The sequence below is a fragment of the Condylura cristata genome, unplaced genomic scaffold (assembly GCF_000260355.1).
Source record: "Condylura cristata isolate star-nosed mole 26May11 unplaced genomic scaffold, ConCri1.0 scaffold00023, whole genome shotgun sequence".
NCBI lineage: Eukaryota > Metazoa > Chordata > Mammalia > Eulipotyphla > Talpidae > Condylura > Condylura cristata.
This window is the reverse complement of record NW_004567124.1, coordinates 31,670,846-31,686,319: the sequence shown is the minus strand read 5'-3', so window position 1 is coordinate 31,686,319 and position 15,474 is coordinate 31,670,846. Positions and strand designations below refer to the sequence as shown.

At 38.7% G+C, this 15,474-nt stretch overlaps 1 protein-coding gene across 1 annotated transcript in view; it reads left to right on the top strand.

The window, feature by feature from the left end:
- The window catches only part of FMN1 (formin 1), a 362,087-nt gene that overhangs the window by 71,170 nt on the left and 275,443 nt on the right, over nt 1-15,474 (top strand). The window contains exon 2 of the mRNA XM_012728639.1: nt 4,310-4,488. Coding sequence (XP_012584093.1) covers nt 4,310-4,488 — 179 coding nt within the window. The remainder of the gene's footprint in view (nt 1-4,309; nt 4,489-15,474) is intronic.

Genomic DNA, 15,474 nt, shown 5'->3' with positions numbered 1-15,474 from the left:
AAAAAAAAGATTTATTTTATTTCTTTATGCATACAAGAACTGGGGTGTAGGCCATAGGTGCAAGGGCCGGGGGAAGTGAGAGGAATTACCAGAGACAGCATGGGGAGCAGAACAGGCAGATCTACTGAAATACATTGCTAAAGAGAACAGCGGGTGGGTCAGGAAAGGTTTCCTGTGCCATGTGGGTCATCTCTCTGGCTGGGGATCAGGTATCACTAGTGCTTCAGTGGCTGTGTCTAGTATCACAGTGCTAAGACACTAACCCCTTGTGACACCAGTGAGGCCCAATAATAGGCTCAGTTTTCAAAAGCTCATGTGTATATCTTGGTGTGAATGAGGAAATGCGTATGCTATGGGTTTTTGCTTGATTTTTTTCAAAACCTGATGAAGCAAATAACTATTTTTAAGGACATATTACAAAATAAAACATACTATAATCGGTACACCCTCTCAATTGAAATGGTTGAAAGTATAATACAGGCATAGTGCTTAGGTGGGGGCAGATGATAAAGAGCTATGTCATCAAGTAAACCCCAAATTTTAATAGTTGAAAACAATTATTCAGTATATTCATTGACCAAGAAGTTGCATAAGGTTCATTTGATCTGTTTGAGTTCAACCAAGCTTGACTCCAGGAGGCAGAACTATGTCTGGGTCTGTTCCTGTGTGTAATTCCAGGACTCCTAGGGCATGCTTGTCTCATGGTGATGGCAGAAACTATGAAGCAGGCTATGAAAACACATAATGCCTCTTAAAGCCTTGACTAAGAATTGGCACCATCCCAATGCCCACGTGCAGTTGGCCAAAGCAAGTCACATGGCCAGCTTCACCTTCCATGGGCCAAGGGAAATCCACCACAATTATCACAGTGGGAGGAGTCACAAAAGTAATTGGAGAAGACCTTCGGTGCATAGCCATAATGCAGGGAAGGAGTGAAGACATGGGAACAATCATCTAGCCAACCACATTCTTTGCCATTTTGAAAACAAGTGTGAACACTGCTTCCAGTTTTGAATGGCCTGTTACCTTTCCTCTTTGTTTCCATTGTATTAATGATTGACAGCAAAACCCCAGTCTGATGTTGTAGGTTAGCATCAGAAAGTGCAGCTCATCATTTGAATATTTGGGAAAAGCACAGACTGTCAAAATGGTCTAAGGTAAGTTGGCTTCCTATTCTCTGCCTGTGCTGTGCGTTGTGTTAACAGTGGTCAACTGTAGAATTAACCTGTGTGTGTCTGTGTAGTCCATCAAGTCATTGGTATGTCTTTGAGAATAGCCAGTCTGGTGAGTGCAAACATATTTAGAACATGCACATAAAAGGGAGAGATACATGATTAAATTGATTAGATAGCTTAAGGCTTTATACCAAATGTTCAATGAAGACCTACTTGCAGCAGAAATTTAAAACTGTTACTTTTAACTGTTTTGACAGAATATACTTATCTCATTTCAGCTAATTGTTTTTTCCTCCTAAATTCATTTAGTTGATGATAGTAGTGTAGTCACTACTTAGTTTAACACATAGACACTTGCTTTATTTTTGACTGATCAAAACACTTGTGTTGGTATTATTAAAAGCTCTATTCAAATCTTAATAATTGTTATGGTCTTTATAATGGTGAAATTGCTTGAAATCTCACCTACTTTGTCAGACATTTGAGAATAAGTTTTTTGTGACTTATTTCTGCCCTTGGTCCTTTCCCGTTGTAATGATCCTTCCCCTAAATTACTATGTATCACAGCTTTAGTTTGTAGAGTGCCCTCATAGGAACATTGTCTGGTTACATGTTCAGTATGAGAAATTGTCTCTTTACAATTAAATCCATTTTCAAAATGAATTTACTTTTCATTTGCTGGTCGAAACTTTAGATTTTCTACCCTCTACATGAAGAGTGAATTGCATTGTATACCACACCTCCTTAGCAAAGTGCTGATTGGCCACTTCAGGGTGCAGAGTGTATGTGTGCGTACGCATGTGTGTGTGTGTTCATGCACATATATGTGTGCAAACCTGTGTTATATTTACTGGCACTGGATCCTTGTACTGTGGGAGTTTTCCTCTCTCTTAGACCTCAGTGCTGAACTTTGTTCACCAGACAATGCACCTTTGATGATAGAACTGTCCTACCTCAGGTGTTGTGCATTATGTTCTCTGTGATGTATGTATTATGTTTTATATTGTTTCATTAATATGTATAAACTTTACCCACAGCCAGCAAAATAAAAAATGAGCAGTGGAGAGATTTAAAATGAGGGCTGTGATTAGTAATTAATACATTTAGGAAGATCAGGTTATATGTTGACAGTACACCATACCTTTAAAAAGGTTTACTTCCACCTTGCCAAATATGAACAGGGAAATGAGTCAATAAATGAATATGAAAAGGAGGCTGAGTTTTAATCTCTTTGTTTACTAAAGCATAGCCAGCATGGCCTTCCTCTTACGGTCACCAGGAGAATTAAGAGGAGGTGCTTAGTGGCATGCCCTCTGCCCAAGTTTCTTGTAGACATCAGTCAGTTTCTGTGTCCTGATCGAGATTAGTGGTTCTCCATAGCTTACAAGGCCATAAACAAAATCTCAGGACACAGTCTGTCTGGAGACAGTAGGTAGCAAGGGGCATGTGGATAAGGTGGGGTCAGGTGACTGTACCACTTTTGTTTTAAGACATCTGGCCCACGAGAGTGAAGAACCTGGCTATAATTTTCTGCAGTTACATTGGAAAGATGGAGGTGACTGTAGACTCCTGAGGCTCTGGGCACTCATTTTCTCAAGTCAGTGACTGCAGAGAGGTATTTAGTGGACAGCCTGCCACAGGGCAACTGCAAAGACACTGACCTACTTCACCTCCACTTTGAAGTATGATTAGAAACCAACCAACCCAACAAACAAAGAGCAAAACCTTGGCTGTTTTTAAATTTTCTTTCTTCTAAAATGCTACTCTTTCATAAAGAAGACACGTGCTATTCCCACAGTCCCTTTGTTAGCTGACTTATTCTCAGCTCAAGTTACTTGTAAGTCCAGTTTTCAACAGGGTAGAAGCCGTTGGCTGGCTTTGGGTCACTGCCAAAGAGACATTATTACAAGGATTATGTGTCATAAACACCCTGTCATATATCCAGCAGTGAATCTCAATTGCACAGTTACACTGAACCTAAATCCTTAAGCCTAGTTGCTTAATATTTTGCCAAGGTCGCTTACCAGGAACTAAAAGAGGACCAGGAGAGTAAGAGCCATGTAAGATGTTAGTGGTAATCTAATCCAATCTACTGGAATCCTAGTCACTTGCCATTTGGTCACTAGGTGATCCTTTAAATGGATTCTCTGATCCAGTTTGGAAAATGTTATTATACAGAATTCAGTTTCTTTAATAAAGAACAGCTCAAGGTCTTTCTCATAGTAACATGAATCATAGCTCCAAGAAATACAGCATGCCTCTTCTCACCCTGATCTGATGACGAACTCCTTTTGTTGTAGGTATATTGCCATCTCAAGTATCCCTGGCAGATGTCAAATAGTCTGGTCCTTAAGAACATGGCCTCTCATGTTTAACTGCCTGGGTTTCATTCCTGGTTTTACCATGTATTGATATTATGAAGTGGAACAAATTGCTGAACCTCATTATGCCTTAGTTTCTCCAGTTAAAATAGAAACACAAATGAAATCAGCATGTAGGGTGATTTTAAAAGTCAACAAACACAGCTAGGGACAGTGCCTCCTTACACAGGCTTGAATATTACCATCCTAACACAGTTTAGATAAGAGCTAACTAGTTTTATATGGTCATTTTGGAGGAGAGAAAATTCAATCCCAACCTCATACAGTATCACTCTATTCAACAAAATGACTGAATTCCATTGTTTACCACATGCCTGGTGACTCTGTTCCCAGAAATGAACAAGCCATGGTTCCTGCCTTCAAGGGACACACGTATTAGGGACTTGGCTCAGGAGACACCATTTGGTAGTAAACTCAGGGCTCCTGATTCTGTCCTCCAGTTTGTCCTCTGATTCTGTTCTGAATAAGAAGGATCCATATAGCCCGGATTCTTGCAAGGCAAGAAACAGGAGGATAGTGCAGCTAATGGACTAATTTTTTAAAGCTGGGGATGAGAGCATATGTTTTAATTCTTTCTTTGTATGACATAGAAAGAGTCACTGGAAGAAACATTTCTAAATGTTAAAATACATATTATAGAAAGGGAAGTAAGAGGTAGTATGAAGTGGTCCATACAGGCATCCCAGAATAGGGCTGACTTGATGTTTTCTTCTAGTTACCACATCACTGATGGTCTTCTCTGCATTGACCTAGGCATCTCCTCCGAGGACTTACCCTGGGATGGCTTCAGTGAGCAGACAGCAGCTAAAGACCTTCCCTACAGGGATGGAGGTCCCTGGGTCCTGGGCTATAGAGCAGGACCGAGTTACCCAATTCTGCTCCATGAGGAGAGAGAGAAACCAAGCAGAAGTGAACTGTACTTGGATCTTCATGTAAGTGGAAATCTTTTCGTTTGCACTCTGATTCTTTGTGGTCAACAGCAGCTCATCTAATGTGCATTGAATGTGCAATGTACATGGAATGCTGCCAAAGTTGTATTTTGTGTGGGGGTCATTGTCTGAAAATCAGATGACTGTGGAAAACAGATAAAGCTACCTTGGCGATCAGAAAAGGTGACCATTCAGAGTTCACCTGAATGCTTTTGGAGTTCTCTGCTCACATCGACTTAGCTACCTCAGCCTTGTTGAGGGAGTACCCATTTGTGGCTAGTCACCTCTTAAGATCACTTTTTAAAAGTATTTGCAAACACGTGTTAACCTACTGCTACATTCTGGATTCTCCAGTGAAATCCAAATACCCTGTCTTCTTTGGACATGTGTAAAACTTTCTTTCTCTCCAACCACTCAAATAATAGAACACGTCAGCAGGAAATCAACCTCTAAAGACAGGATGACCCACTGAAAACCACCACCTTCTCCTGTCTCATTCATTCATGCATCCACTGACCCAGAAGCACTGAGTGGCCTGCACAGAGAAGTGGCAGGGTTCTAGCTACTTCCTTCTTGTAGTATTGACCACGTGCACAATTGACATTGTCTCCTCACCTTCCAGTTCCCTGTCAGAGATGGGAGACGGGGATGAACGGCACTAGGAATCCAAGAAACACTTTTTTCTTTGCCCCAAACTTGAGTATCTGATAAGAATGTTGTGTCCCTGATTTCTTACAATGCTTCCCAGTTCATTGTGTTGAGGTCTGAAAGTGTGTATTTAAAGAGCTTGGGTTAGGTCTATAATGTTCACCTGTATGGCAATTTTCTTAAGCAACCAAGAGTAGAAAAACCTTGTACTTTTTCACAATCTTAGAGCCATAGTTATAAATCATTAGCATACTTATTGTATATCATAAGAGAAAAGCAGTTGACATATCAATTATTATAAAAGGGGATTCGGCATGATAACAAGGAAATTTGTAGCTTTTCTTTTTGTCCCTCTACCTAAAAACTTAAATCTGTGTATTTTGAGATACCCTCAAAGTAAGAAGTGTAACAGTGACATCTGTTGGTCAGATTGCTTGTAAATTGAATTTGCTGTAACAGCTTGGAAGATGAGTTTGGTTTTTTTTAATACATAAGCATAGATTTGATTTTTTTAAATGTTTTTAATTAACATTTACTCTTATTGCTTATCCATGTTGTTATAAATTCTTTCTAAATATATTTTAAGTGAATGCGTAATATTTCACTACATCGTATACCAAAATTTATTTCATCACTTTTCTATTATCACTTGTCAAAATTATTTCCTCTTTTGGAATAGAACTATAATTTGGAAATAAACAACACTGCCACACATGTTCTTTTTCCCATTCTCTCTTCTCTCCAACATTTAAGATTTAAGATAAAGCTTGGATTTTCATCTATATGTAATTTTATGCTTTTGAAACAGATCATAGCATAGAAAGATCTATTTCTTGAACTAGCCTTTAATATGCACACAAAACCATATATATAAATACTCTGTATTTATATATAATTTTATAAATAAATACTCTGTATTTATATATAAATATATATAAATACTCTGTATTTATATATAATTTTATATAACCATATAATAAAATATATATTCATGTTTCTTAGTTTTCCATTAATTATCTTTAATTATTAATAATTTAGATTATGTTCTACATCAGTGGATTTTATATCTTGGACCCTAAGAACCGTCCCTTCCAAGACTTTCCTGTCTCTTGAAAATGCATTTTGATTTCTATGTTCATGTGGATAATCTGAGTAAGATTTCCATTAGAAGAGTCTTACTGACTTGGTAAAAGTTTACACCATATTAGTCATCAGCACACCAGCTCACGGGACATTGTTCCTCTGAAGGGCTTTGAACACGAAGGTCCCAGAGGTGCATATGGTCATGCATTGTTAAACAACTGGCTCACATTCTAATAAAAGCATCTTTAGCAATTTTGTGATTGTGCGAACATCATGGAGTGTATGTACACAAACCCAGGTGGTCTAGCCCATGACAGAGCATGGCTACATGGAACTACTCTCCCAGATGCCACCTGAGTGTTGCCTTTCAGGGTGGCAGTGTTAGAAGCAGCGCGGGATGAGGCAAAGCCCCTCAAAGTCTATGTAGAGCAATGAAAAGCCTAGAGTGCCTGCACTAGAAATAATGTAGGTAGCCTTGGAGTTATTCACATTGAGTACAAAGGTGAGGCAAGTACAGAGGGCGTGGACATGCATGGGTGATGGGATTAGGGATGTACAATAGGGTGGAGTGACCAGGAGCTATTGCCTGTGGGGGGTAGGGGGGGTGGGGGCCCCATTCTCCCCGCCAGTCTAAGTGTTGTGGGAAAGGATGCCCACAACAAACAGAGGTTTAATGGACTCTGCCCCCACTCCAGACCAAAGAGACCGAAGACACCAAGGACTACAAATCCCATAATGTCATTACCATGGAAGAGAGGATTGATGGGAACTGACTGAGGTGGAGTTAAGTAGCAGGCTTGTTATATAACCAGACATGTGGGCCTGAGGGGGTGGTTGTTGGCTTTTCACCGGCCTTCAGCAGACTATTGGGTCCCACCCAGCTCAGCGGAACTGGTAGGATGCATTCACTGATCTCTCTCTCCCTGGGTTATTCCTCTCTCCATTTCCCCCTTTTGTAAATAAACCCTTCATTCATTAACTTTTTTTGGAATCTCATTCTAAGTCCCTGTTAAGTGCATGGGTGAGAATTTGCATCAGGCCAACCCATGTCACATTGGGGTTGTCCTGTCACACAGGCAATTCTAGTTTCTACCTGCTGTTTTCAGCAGATACTGATTTCTCAGTATGTTCCTCATAGGAGGACTTTTGCCCTTGGTGAGATGATCCTACACCAAGCTGACAAGCAGGAACTCTGGGCACCAAGATACCCTGAGAAGAAGGGGAGCTGGGGATGCCACATCTGTGGTTGCCTGGAACATCATGAAGCAAAGCATGACTGTGTGGTGTGTGAAATCTTGATCAGCCACAAATGTTGGGCAGGTTTTCATCCTGATTTGCAGTGTCACTATCCAGAGGTAACTTTCCTTGCCTTTTTCTATGGTTATGCTTCTTCTCATTACTATGCAGGGTTAGGAACAGAAAATTTAATAGGTGATGGATTCGGGCATCCTCACATGGCCACAGGCTTAAGTGTGGAGCTGCTATGGATGCTCCTTACTGAGCTAGGCTTTCCTTTTAGTTACTGACTGGTGAGAAGATTCATGAGTACCCTGGGGGAGAGACAGGAAGTGGAATGATAGAGGGTTAGATACCAAGGAAGATCAGAGCAGTGTTATCAACTGCTATGTATTTCAGGTTTAAACAACCAGTGCTGCCCCCTACATGCCACCTGCTGATTGTCAACCTGACTTGTGTAGCAAGGTTATGTTTAGGTAATTATCCTATAATCCTACTCAAGCAAATTCCATGGGCCATTCTGAGGATCTAATCTGAAGGAGTGAACCTGCGGCACAGTCAGCTCTAACTTGACATTGTGAAGTTGCCAGGATATACTTATGCTGTAAAATTATTTTTTTTTACTTGTCTGATATGCAAATTTAATTAGATGACCTATATTTTATTTACTATGTCTATTAAACCTAAGTGGCACTTTTGGGGCAACATCAGATGCACCAAATATGAAAACTACCCTAGGATAGTGTCTCTATATTACAAAACCTCAGTAACTCCAGAGTCACCATTTAGAGCGGGAGCGTTGCACAGTCAGCCTTAAAGGGCAGTTTCATAAATTTCACCCAATTTGGGAACATTAGCCATAGTTCTCAGCTTTTCTGGTACATTTTGAACCACATTCAAAAGCACTGATCTTCAGACAGACTAGAGAGCAAATACAGCCTAAATCTTTACAAGAAATGCAGCTTCTCGAAGACTCCAGTGAGTCTTCAAATCCAAGCAGGATACTTTGTAAAATGTCTACAAATGAAGAACATGACTGGGATAGAAAAGACACCTAAACAGGTATGACCACCACTTTTGTGGCTTCTTTAGATATGAAATACAGAAAAGTTCAACAGTCATTAAGATTATGTATTGCTTGTATGATTTCTGGAAATAGAATTTTGGGTGACAGTTCAAGACAGAAACTTTGAACTCTTCTTGGTGATTCTGGCTTCTGAGGGTCATCTCAAGCACCTTTGCGCATGTGATGCCCTGACTGTTCCTTATGCATTGGCTTAATTGGCTGGGAGGATACAGCATAGGGTTCCAAGTAATTGTATCTTATGAATGGAAGGATGTAATTACCAAGTCCACACCCAGCCCTAAGTGTCTTGCCCAGCAACAAAAACTTCCATGTTAGGATCACTCCCTAAGTGCCAGGCAGCTTCCTTTCATATATTTTCAAGCTTATTGTACAAAAGAGGAGAAAAATTCAAAAGAATCAAGGGAAGGATTTGAACCATGTCTACATTTAGATCCAAGTGTTTGCGTATAATTTCCTCTATCTCTGCACTACTTTGGATGCTTTTGTATTTGCTTTGTTGTTGTTGTTGTTGTTACTGCTTTGTTTTTAGCTTAAAAAATAATGATATTTAGTGGATATGAGTTAGTTCCCATAATAAGTGAGAAGGATTGGCAACGAGGCTGAGAATTAGACAGAACCACAACCAAAATCTCCCCACAGAATGCAATCCAGTGAAGGTTCCACAAATGTTAACACAGGCACTAGATGCCTCAATGAGCGTTTTAAAAGACTCTGCATCTCTAAAATTATTGGGAAAGCTCTGCAAGGAATATAAGCAGATTACAGTTCTACCTTCCTTCGTTCCTAAATGGCAAACTCCACAGCATACAGTAGATACAACATTAATAGATGCAGAGTGCTCTTGGGTGGTGACTTCACAGTACCTGGAAAGGATCAAATAGGTGTCTTATTTTCATGGAAGCCATTTAAGGCTGAACCACAGATTGACTTACTTAAATAATTATCATATTCATGGCAATGGGGCATGGACCTGCAAATAAAGTGAAATTAGAAATATCAGGGCAGCATGGTTTTGTGAAGGACTGTATATATGTGTGAATGTGTATATAGGAAACAAAGAGGGTGAGGAAGAGAAGGGCAGATTTTTTTTTTCATTGGCTTTATGATAATGAGGAAGAAATGATCAAAGTGAAAAGAACAGTTAGAAATGATGACTTTTATTGATCAAATTGGAAAATTACCATTTTTTACAAATGTCTTATCACTGTGTCATGATAAAGAAGCTGAAAAAAGTTGTCTGACTTTATTCCTAAACCTCAGGAAGTTTAACCAGTTATCTCTCTCAAATTAATTCCAATTTTGAAATTGGAGTGGAAGTCTGTTATCACAACAAATAGAAATCCTCATTTATGCCAATCATAAAGTTCAGATCTTATGCACTTCCCACAATTCCCTTCACATCCTTCTGTCCTTCCTGTATAATGCAAAATAATGATAAATGATAAATCTCAGGTTTCTTTATAAAACAAAAAAATACTAAGGTTTACTTAACCACTAAGCCACTTAATGGTAATTGGAACTGTGAAATTTACTTTTCTTTATTCCTGATAATGTTTTTTTGTCTTTATCTCCTTTTTATCTGTTCTGACATGTAGAATAACTGTTTGTGTAAAATGCAGACTCTTGAGTGTCCACACAAAGTCAACTTTTAGTATGCTTTCAAAGTCTGAGAAAACACAAGTAGAACTGAATTTTATAAAAATGTTGAGAAATTTGTGGACTATTTTTATTTAAGTGAATTGGAATTTACAGCAAATATATATATATATGTATATATACATATATATATTTGTTTGTTTCTGTAAAGTCAAATGATGTTTTTTTTTCCTTTTTGAGTGAGTTCCATTTTTTCAGCCTCTTTTTTGCTTCAAAAATTCAGCTAGAATACTGTGCACTTTACATGGACTCTTGAAACCCTGGTCTCTGTTTTACATGTATTATTTCAGTTCCCTGTATGTATCTCAGGAAAACATTTTCCTCTCTTCCCAGAATAAAGAATGTGTTGTATAAATTTACAATGCTATGTGACCCAGGTAGAATTTGAAATATTTGAGAATATTCATATGTTAAGATACGGTTCCAGCTGTTCTGGTCCAGTTATTTTTCTGTTGCCTTTTGATTTTCACAGGGTTTATTTAGGTTATCTTGATCGATCACTATAATGATTCCTAAAGTGTATTAAGAAGGGCAGCTACAGCATAAAATCCTTGTGTTTGAATGTCATGAACTTCCCTCTCCAGTTATAGAAAGTCAGTGACCTTGATGCAAGAATGAAAGCATTCCTAAACTGGAAAGATGATTCCTGCAACTATTCATGCCCCATAATAATGATAGTCACTATGGTGATCATCAAGCAAGCACTGGGTTAGTGATATTAGCACATTTAGCTCTTTGGGCAATTCTATTAGCTAAATATTACTTTTCCATTTGATAAATACAGGCCCTCGTTTATAGAAGTTAAAGAACTTGCCTAAGTGATGCAGTAATTGTGTCACTAATAAATGGGGATCTCATATTGAACCCTAATACACCTCACTTCATAGTTATAGCTCCTCCCCTTCCTCTACATTTCTCTGCCCTCTTTGCAACTATCCCAGGAATAGGAGCTGAGTGATGGCCTTATCTGCTTACTGTTTTCTTTGGAGTTACTTCATTTACATTTGTTTACATATTTTTCACTTAAAATCACTAAGTCATGTGAATATTAACTTCAACAAATCATTACTGATCTGTTCTTGGCAAATATCTTCTAACTTCAGCAGCTATTTGTTCTGGTAACCAGGTGACCTAGTTTGTCACCATTTGTTATGTTTCAAAGTATAAAAACTATTACAATATGCTATAATTTTTTATGCTGTAATTTATGGTAATGTAGAGTACAAACATATAGAATGTGATTGATCCACTTCAAACCCTAGCTCTGACTGTCACTCGGTGATTGTGTAATTGACCTAATTTTTCTGACCCCCAGTAATGTCATCTGTAGAACTGTCCAATACCTGAGTCACTAACCACATATGGCTCTTTAATTAAAATTAATTACAATTAAAAATTTAGTTCTTCAGTCACTACTGCCAATTTGAAGTGCTTGGAAGCCACCCGTGACTGTTTGGGATCTACTCTATTGGATGACATGGATATAGAACATTTTCCATCATTGCAGAAACCTGTATGAAACAGCCACTAATCGATAAAATGGGGTCAGTGATACCTTTCTCTTTGAGGCATGGTGGGACTTAAGGGAAAGGAAAGTCTGCAAAAAGAACCAAGCACAGTGCCTAATTGGGACAACACTGAACTGTAAAAACCACAGGTTCTCTCCTTGCTCCCCCTTTAGTTAGGCTCTTCTCATCCACCTCCATTTTGTTTTAGGTAAATCCTCACCTTCCCTCATTTTTCTATTGCCTCTTTAAATTTAAAAATACTTGAAAAATAGTACCCAGATCTTGAGTGTTAGAATCAATATTCTCAAGACAACTTTTATATAAATTAAGGAAAAGAAAAGGTTGTGGCTGTGTGAGAAAGCACAGCCATTGACTGTCTGGTTTTATTACTTAAGGAGAAGAACACAGGCAGCAGCAGGTATCTATGATTTATGAGAGCTTAGATCTACATCTAAAATTCTATTTTTAAAGATTTTATTTATTTAAAGATAGAACTGGGGTGCAGACCAGAGGTGGAGGGGCCATGAGAGGATTCACCAGAGACAAAGTGGGGAGCAGAACAGGCAGATCAACAAATGCCACTGAGGGGAGCAGCGGGCGGGTCAGGAGAGGTCTGCCACGCCATGTGGATCACCTCTGGGGCTGGGGATCCAATTTGCACTGGAGTAGCTGTGGCTTGCTTGCAGTGCTAAGTTTTAACCCACTGCACCACTGGGGAGGGCCTGCATCTAAAATTTTTATCGAGAGCAAACTTAGCCACAGTGGAAGCCGCAGATTCCATACCTTCTGTGTTGATTATCCATGCAGGACATCAATATTACTCATTTCCAAATAGTTCAAAACTCTTCAGAAACATGTTCTGGGAAATTTCATACCTTAAAAAAAATGCTCCTTCCCCCTTGTTCAGCTTCAAATTAAGTGACAGCCTTCCCTTTTCCTCTTACATTATTTCATCTTCAACAAAGTTGCCCTTTGCTGATGGGAATCTTTGATACCGCTTGGTGGAATAAGTCTGAGAAAACTTGACAGTGAGGCCCTAACCAGTCATGTAATGACTATTTCAAGCTTGGTGCTCATATTTGTGAGAGTCAAAACATTTTAAATGGAGTCATAACTTTGAAGTCTAATGAGTTGTCCTAAAAACAAAACAAGAAAATGTTGAATGCCATGCTGCTGAGATCCTGGGTTTTTCCCCAAGCCAGACAATGTCTGGAAACACTCCTTCCATGGTGGGTGGGGCATGGGGAGGGCTGCAGATGCCAGAGCTTGGGTTCAGCACTGATCAGATTAATAATGATATGCATCCGTAGCCTCCTGAGTGTAGGATGGAAGGAGACTCCAAACCCATGTAGTTTTGTTTGTTTGTTCGTTTGTTTTGCTGAAATAACTGAGTGGGTTTAAAAATGTTCTTGGAGCACAGGAGGAGTAATAAAGAACAGAGTGAACTTTGTCACCTTTCACAGTGGCCTCCTGGGAAACTGTTAAGCTAATTACTCTCTACAGGTGACCTAGATGGAAAAAACAATCTAGAGAGCATTGGCTTTGAACACCCAAAGGGATTCCATGAAAGAATTTTCTCTGGATCTCAATTCACTTGTGGTACAGTTGTGGTGTGGGGGGAGGAAGACTGGTATTCATTCAGTAGGCCTGTCCATAAGGAACAATCTATTCAGACCCACATCTGCCCAAGGGCATAGTAGGAGGGAGTTAGGAGGGGCAGGGCCTTCTTGCACCTTCAGTCCATCTTCAGAAAACTTGTTCATATTGACAAGGGTATTTCCCCCCCCTTCCTCTGTGTATTTAGTATTAATATCAAAAGGTTATCATAACTTTCAGATAATTTGCACTGGGGTTATGAATATATGAGTGTGTTACACTTTAATAATTTCCAATTTCTAATCTAAGAAATATGTACACTTGGGATATCCCTCTGCCTACCACTAATCTGATTTTGATCTTGAACAAAACACTTAAAAATATGTCTCTATACTTATTTCTCAAAGTTTTAGTCACCAAAGTCGGCTAACCTTTCAGATGAAAACAGAGTAATCCTTGAATGTACTTTGACAAATTCCTCCAGATTAAATGAAAATATCCTTTCCTTTTTCTAAAATAATAGCTTATTTTTACATCATTTTGTTCCTTTTTTTCCATCTTAGTTGTAATCCCCAGGGTCTTCCCATCACCAATTCACCAACAAGGTTATTTTTTTTTAATCAGCTATTATTATTAATAGATTTTGTGTGTCTAAAAAATTTCTTTGGCCATGTAATTAAAATGTCTTCTGTTATATACAGTCATTTTGTTCATTCTAGTCTTTATGAAGGATGGTAGATTATATATATGTGTAGAATTTTTTATCACATGTATGTTGTATCTTTAACTGGATGCACTCATATCTAAATGTTACCATTTCTTTTCAAGTAATTTTAGTTGGTTGAAATGAAATAGCACTAAAATGTTTCCATAATAGTTTACTATACATTATATCTATCTATATACACTATATACATAGTATACCTTATTCATTTTGTAATCTGAAAATTTATTTTCGTTTGAAAATTTCATTAGATGCTGGTTGATGTCATAAGAATGTTGTTCTTTTTCTATGAAACTATCATATCCATTTCTTTTAGTGCTAACGAGGTGCCAGGCAGTAATAATAATGTCAAAAACATTAGCTTATTTAAAACCCTTCACATTCCATGAAGTAGTTACATTTCTTACTTTCAGTTCTTGGTGAAGAAATCCAGGCAGGAGGACTCACAGGATTTCCAGCTCCTTGATGGGAGAGAGGTGGATATAAGATCAGGACCTGGGGCTGAGTTTGTAACCCCAAAAAAGACCCTCCTTTCTTCACCACTGCTGACCACATGCCCTCTGCTCTCTTCTCCCAGTCTTGAAGCTTACCCCAGCCTCTCTTCTTCCCTTTTAGAGTCTTTTTGTTTAAGAACATTCAACCCATTTCCACTGCTCAGTGAACCCACCTTTAGGAAAATTGTATGCTAACACTAATGCATAGTAAAAGACCTTAAATCAAGGAGCCCTATCCCTTTAATAGGTAGGTGCAACCTCTTTGCTTTTTAGCCAATTAGTAAGAACTGTTGCTGCCTTTTGATAGGCTGACCCTGACCTCAGGGAGCTGTTATAAATGCTGCATTGGTTGACCAGAGAAAGGTATGCCTTGAAGGCAGAAGAAAGTGCTATAAAAACAATAATAGGAGAAGCCCTGAGGACACCAGTCTTTACCTTGGGCTATCATTTGACCTTATGACTCCATTCAAGGATGTGGAAAATAAGCCTACAGAAGTTGCTGATTAGGAAGAAGGTAAAGTCATATGCGAAGGCATTAGCCAATGCGGATTTAGGATATCTCATTCCCCAGCTTGCTGCTGAGTTTGGGCAGTGTGAACTGGTACCAGTCATGTAGCATCACTTTTCTTCAAATGTCTTCATCTTTAAAACAAGAAGTTCGAATAGATGATTTCCAACATTTCTGAAGTCTCATTCAGCCTCCCTACAATTTGGTTCCACCCAAAGTATTCCATAATCTTCATATGCCTTTTCTATGACATCTCACTCATTTCCCAAATGTCTTCAGTGCTGGTGTGTCCTAATTTCCTCAGACCTCTTTTTGCCAGATTTCATTGTTAACATAAATCCAAACATACCCATCATTACTCCACTCATTCTTTATTTGTAGCTTATTTTTCCCATTCTATTGCTCTGAAAGTTTTTCTTCCTCAGAAATAGTTTCTACCGTCTTACTTT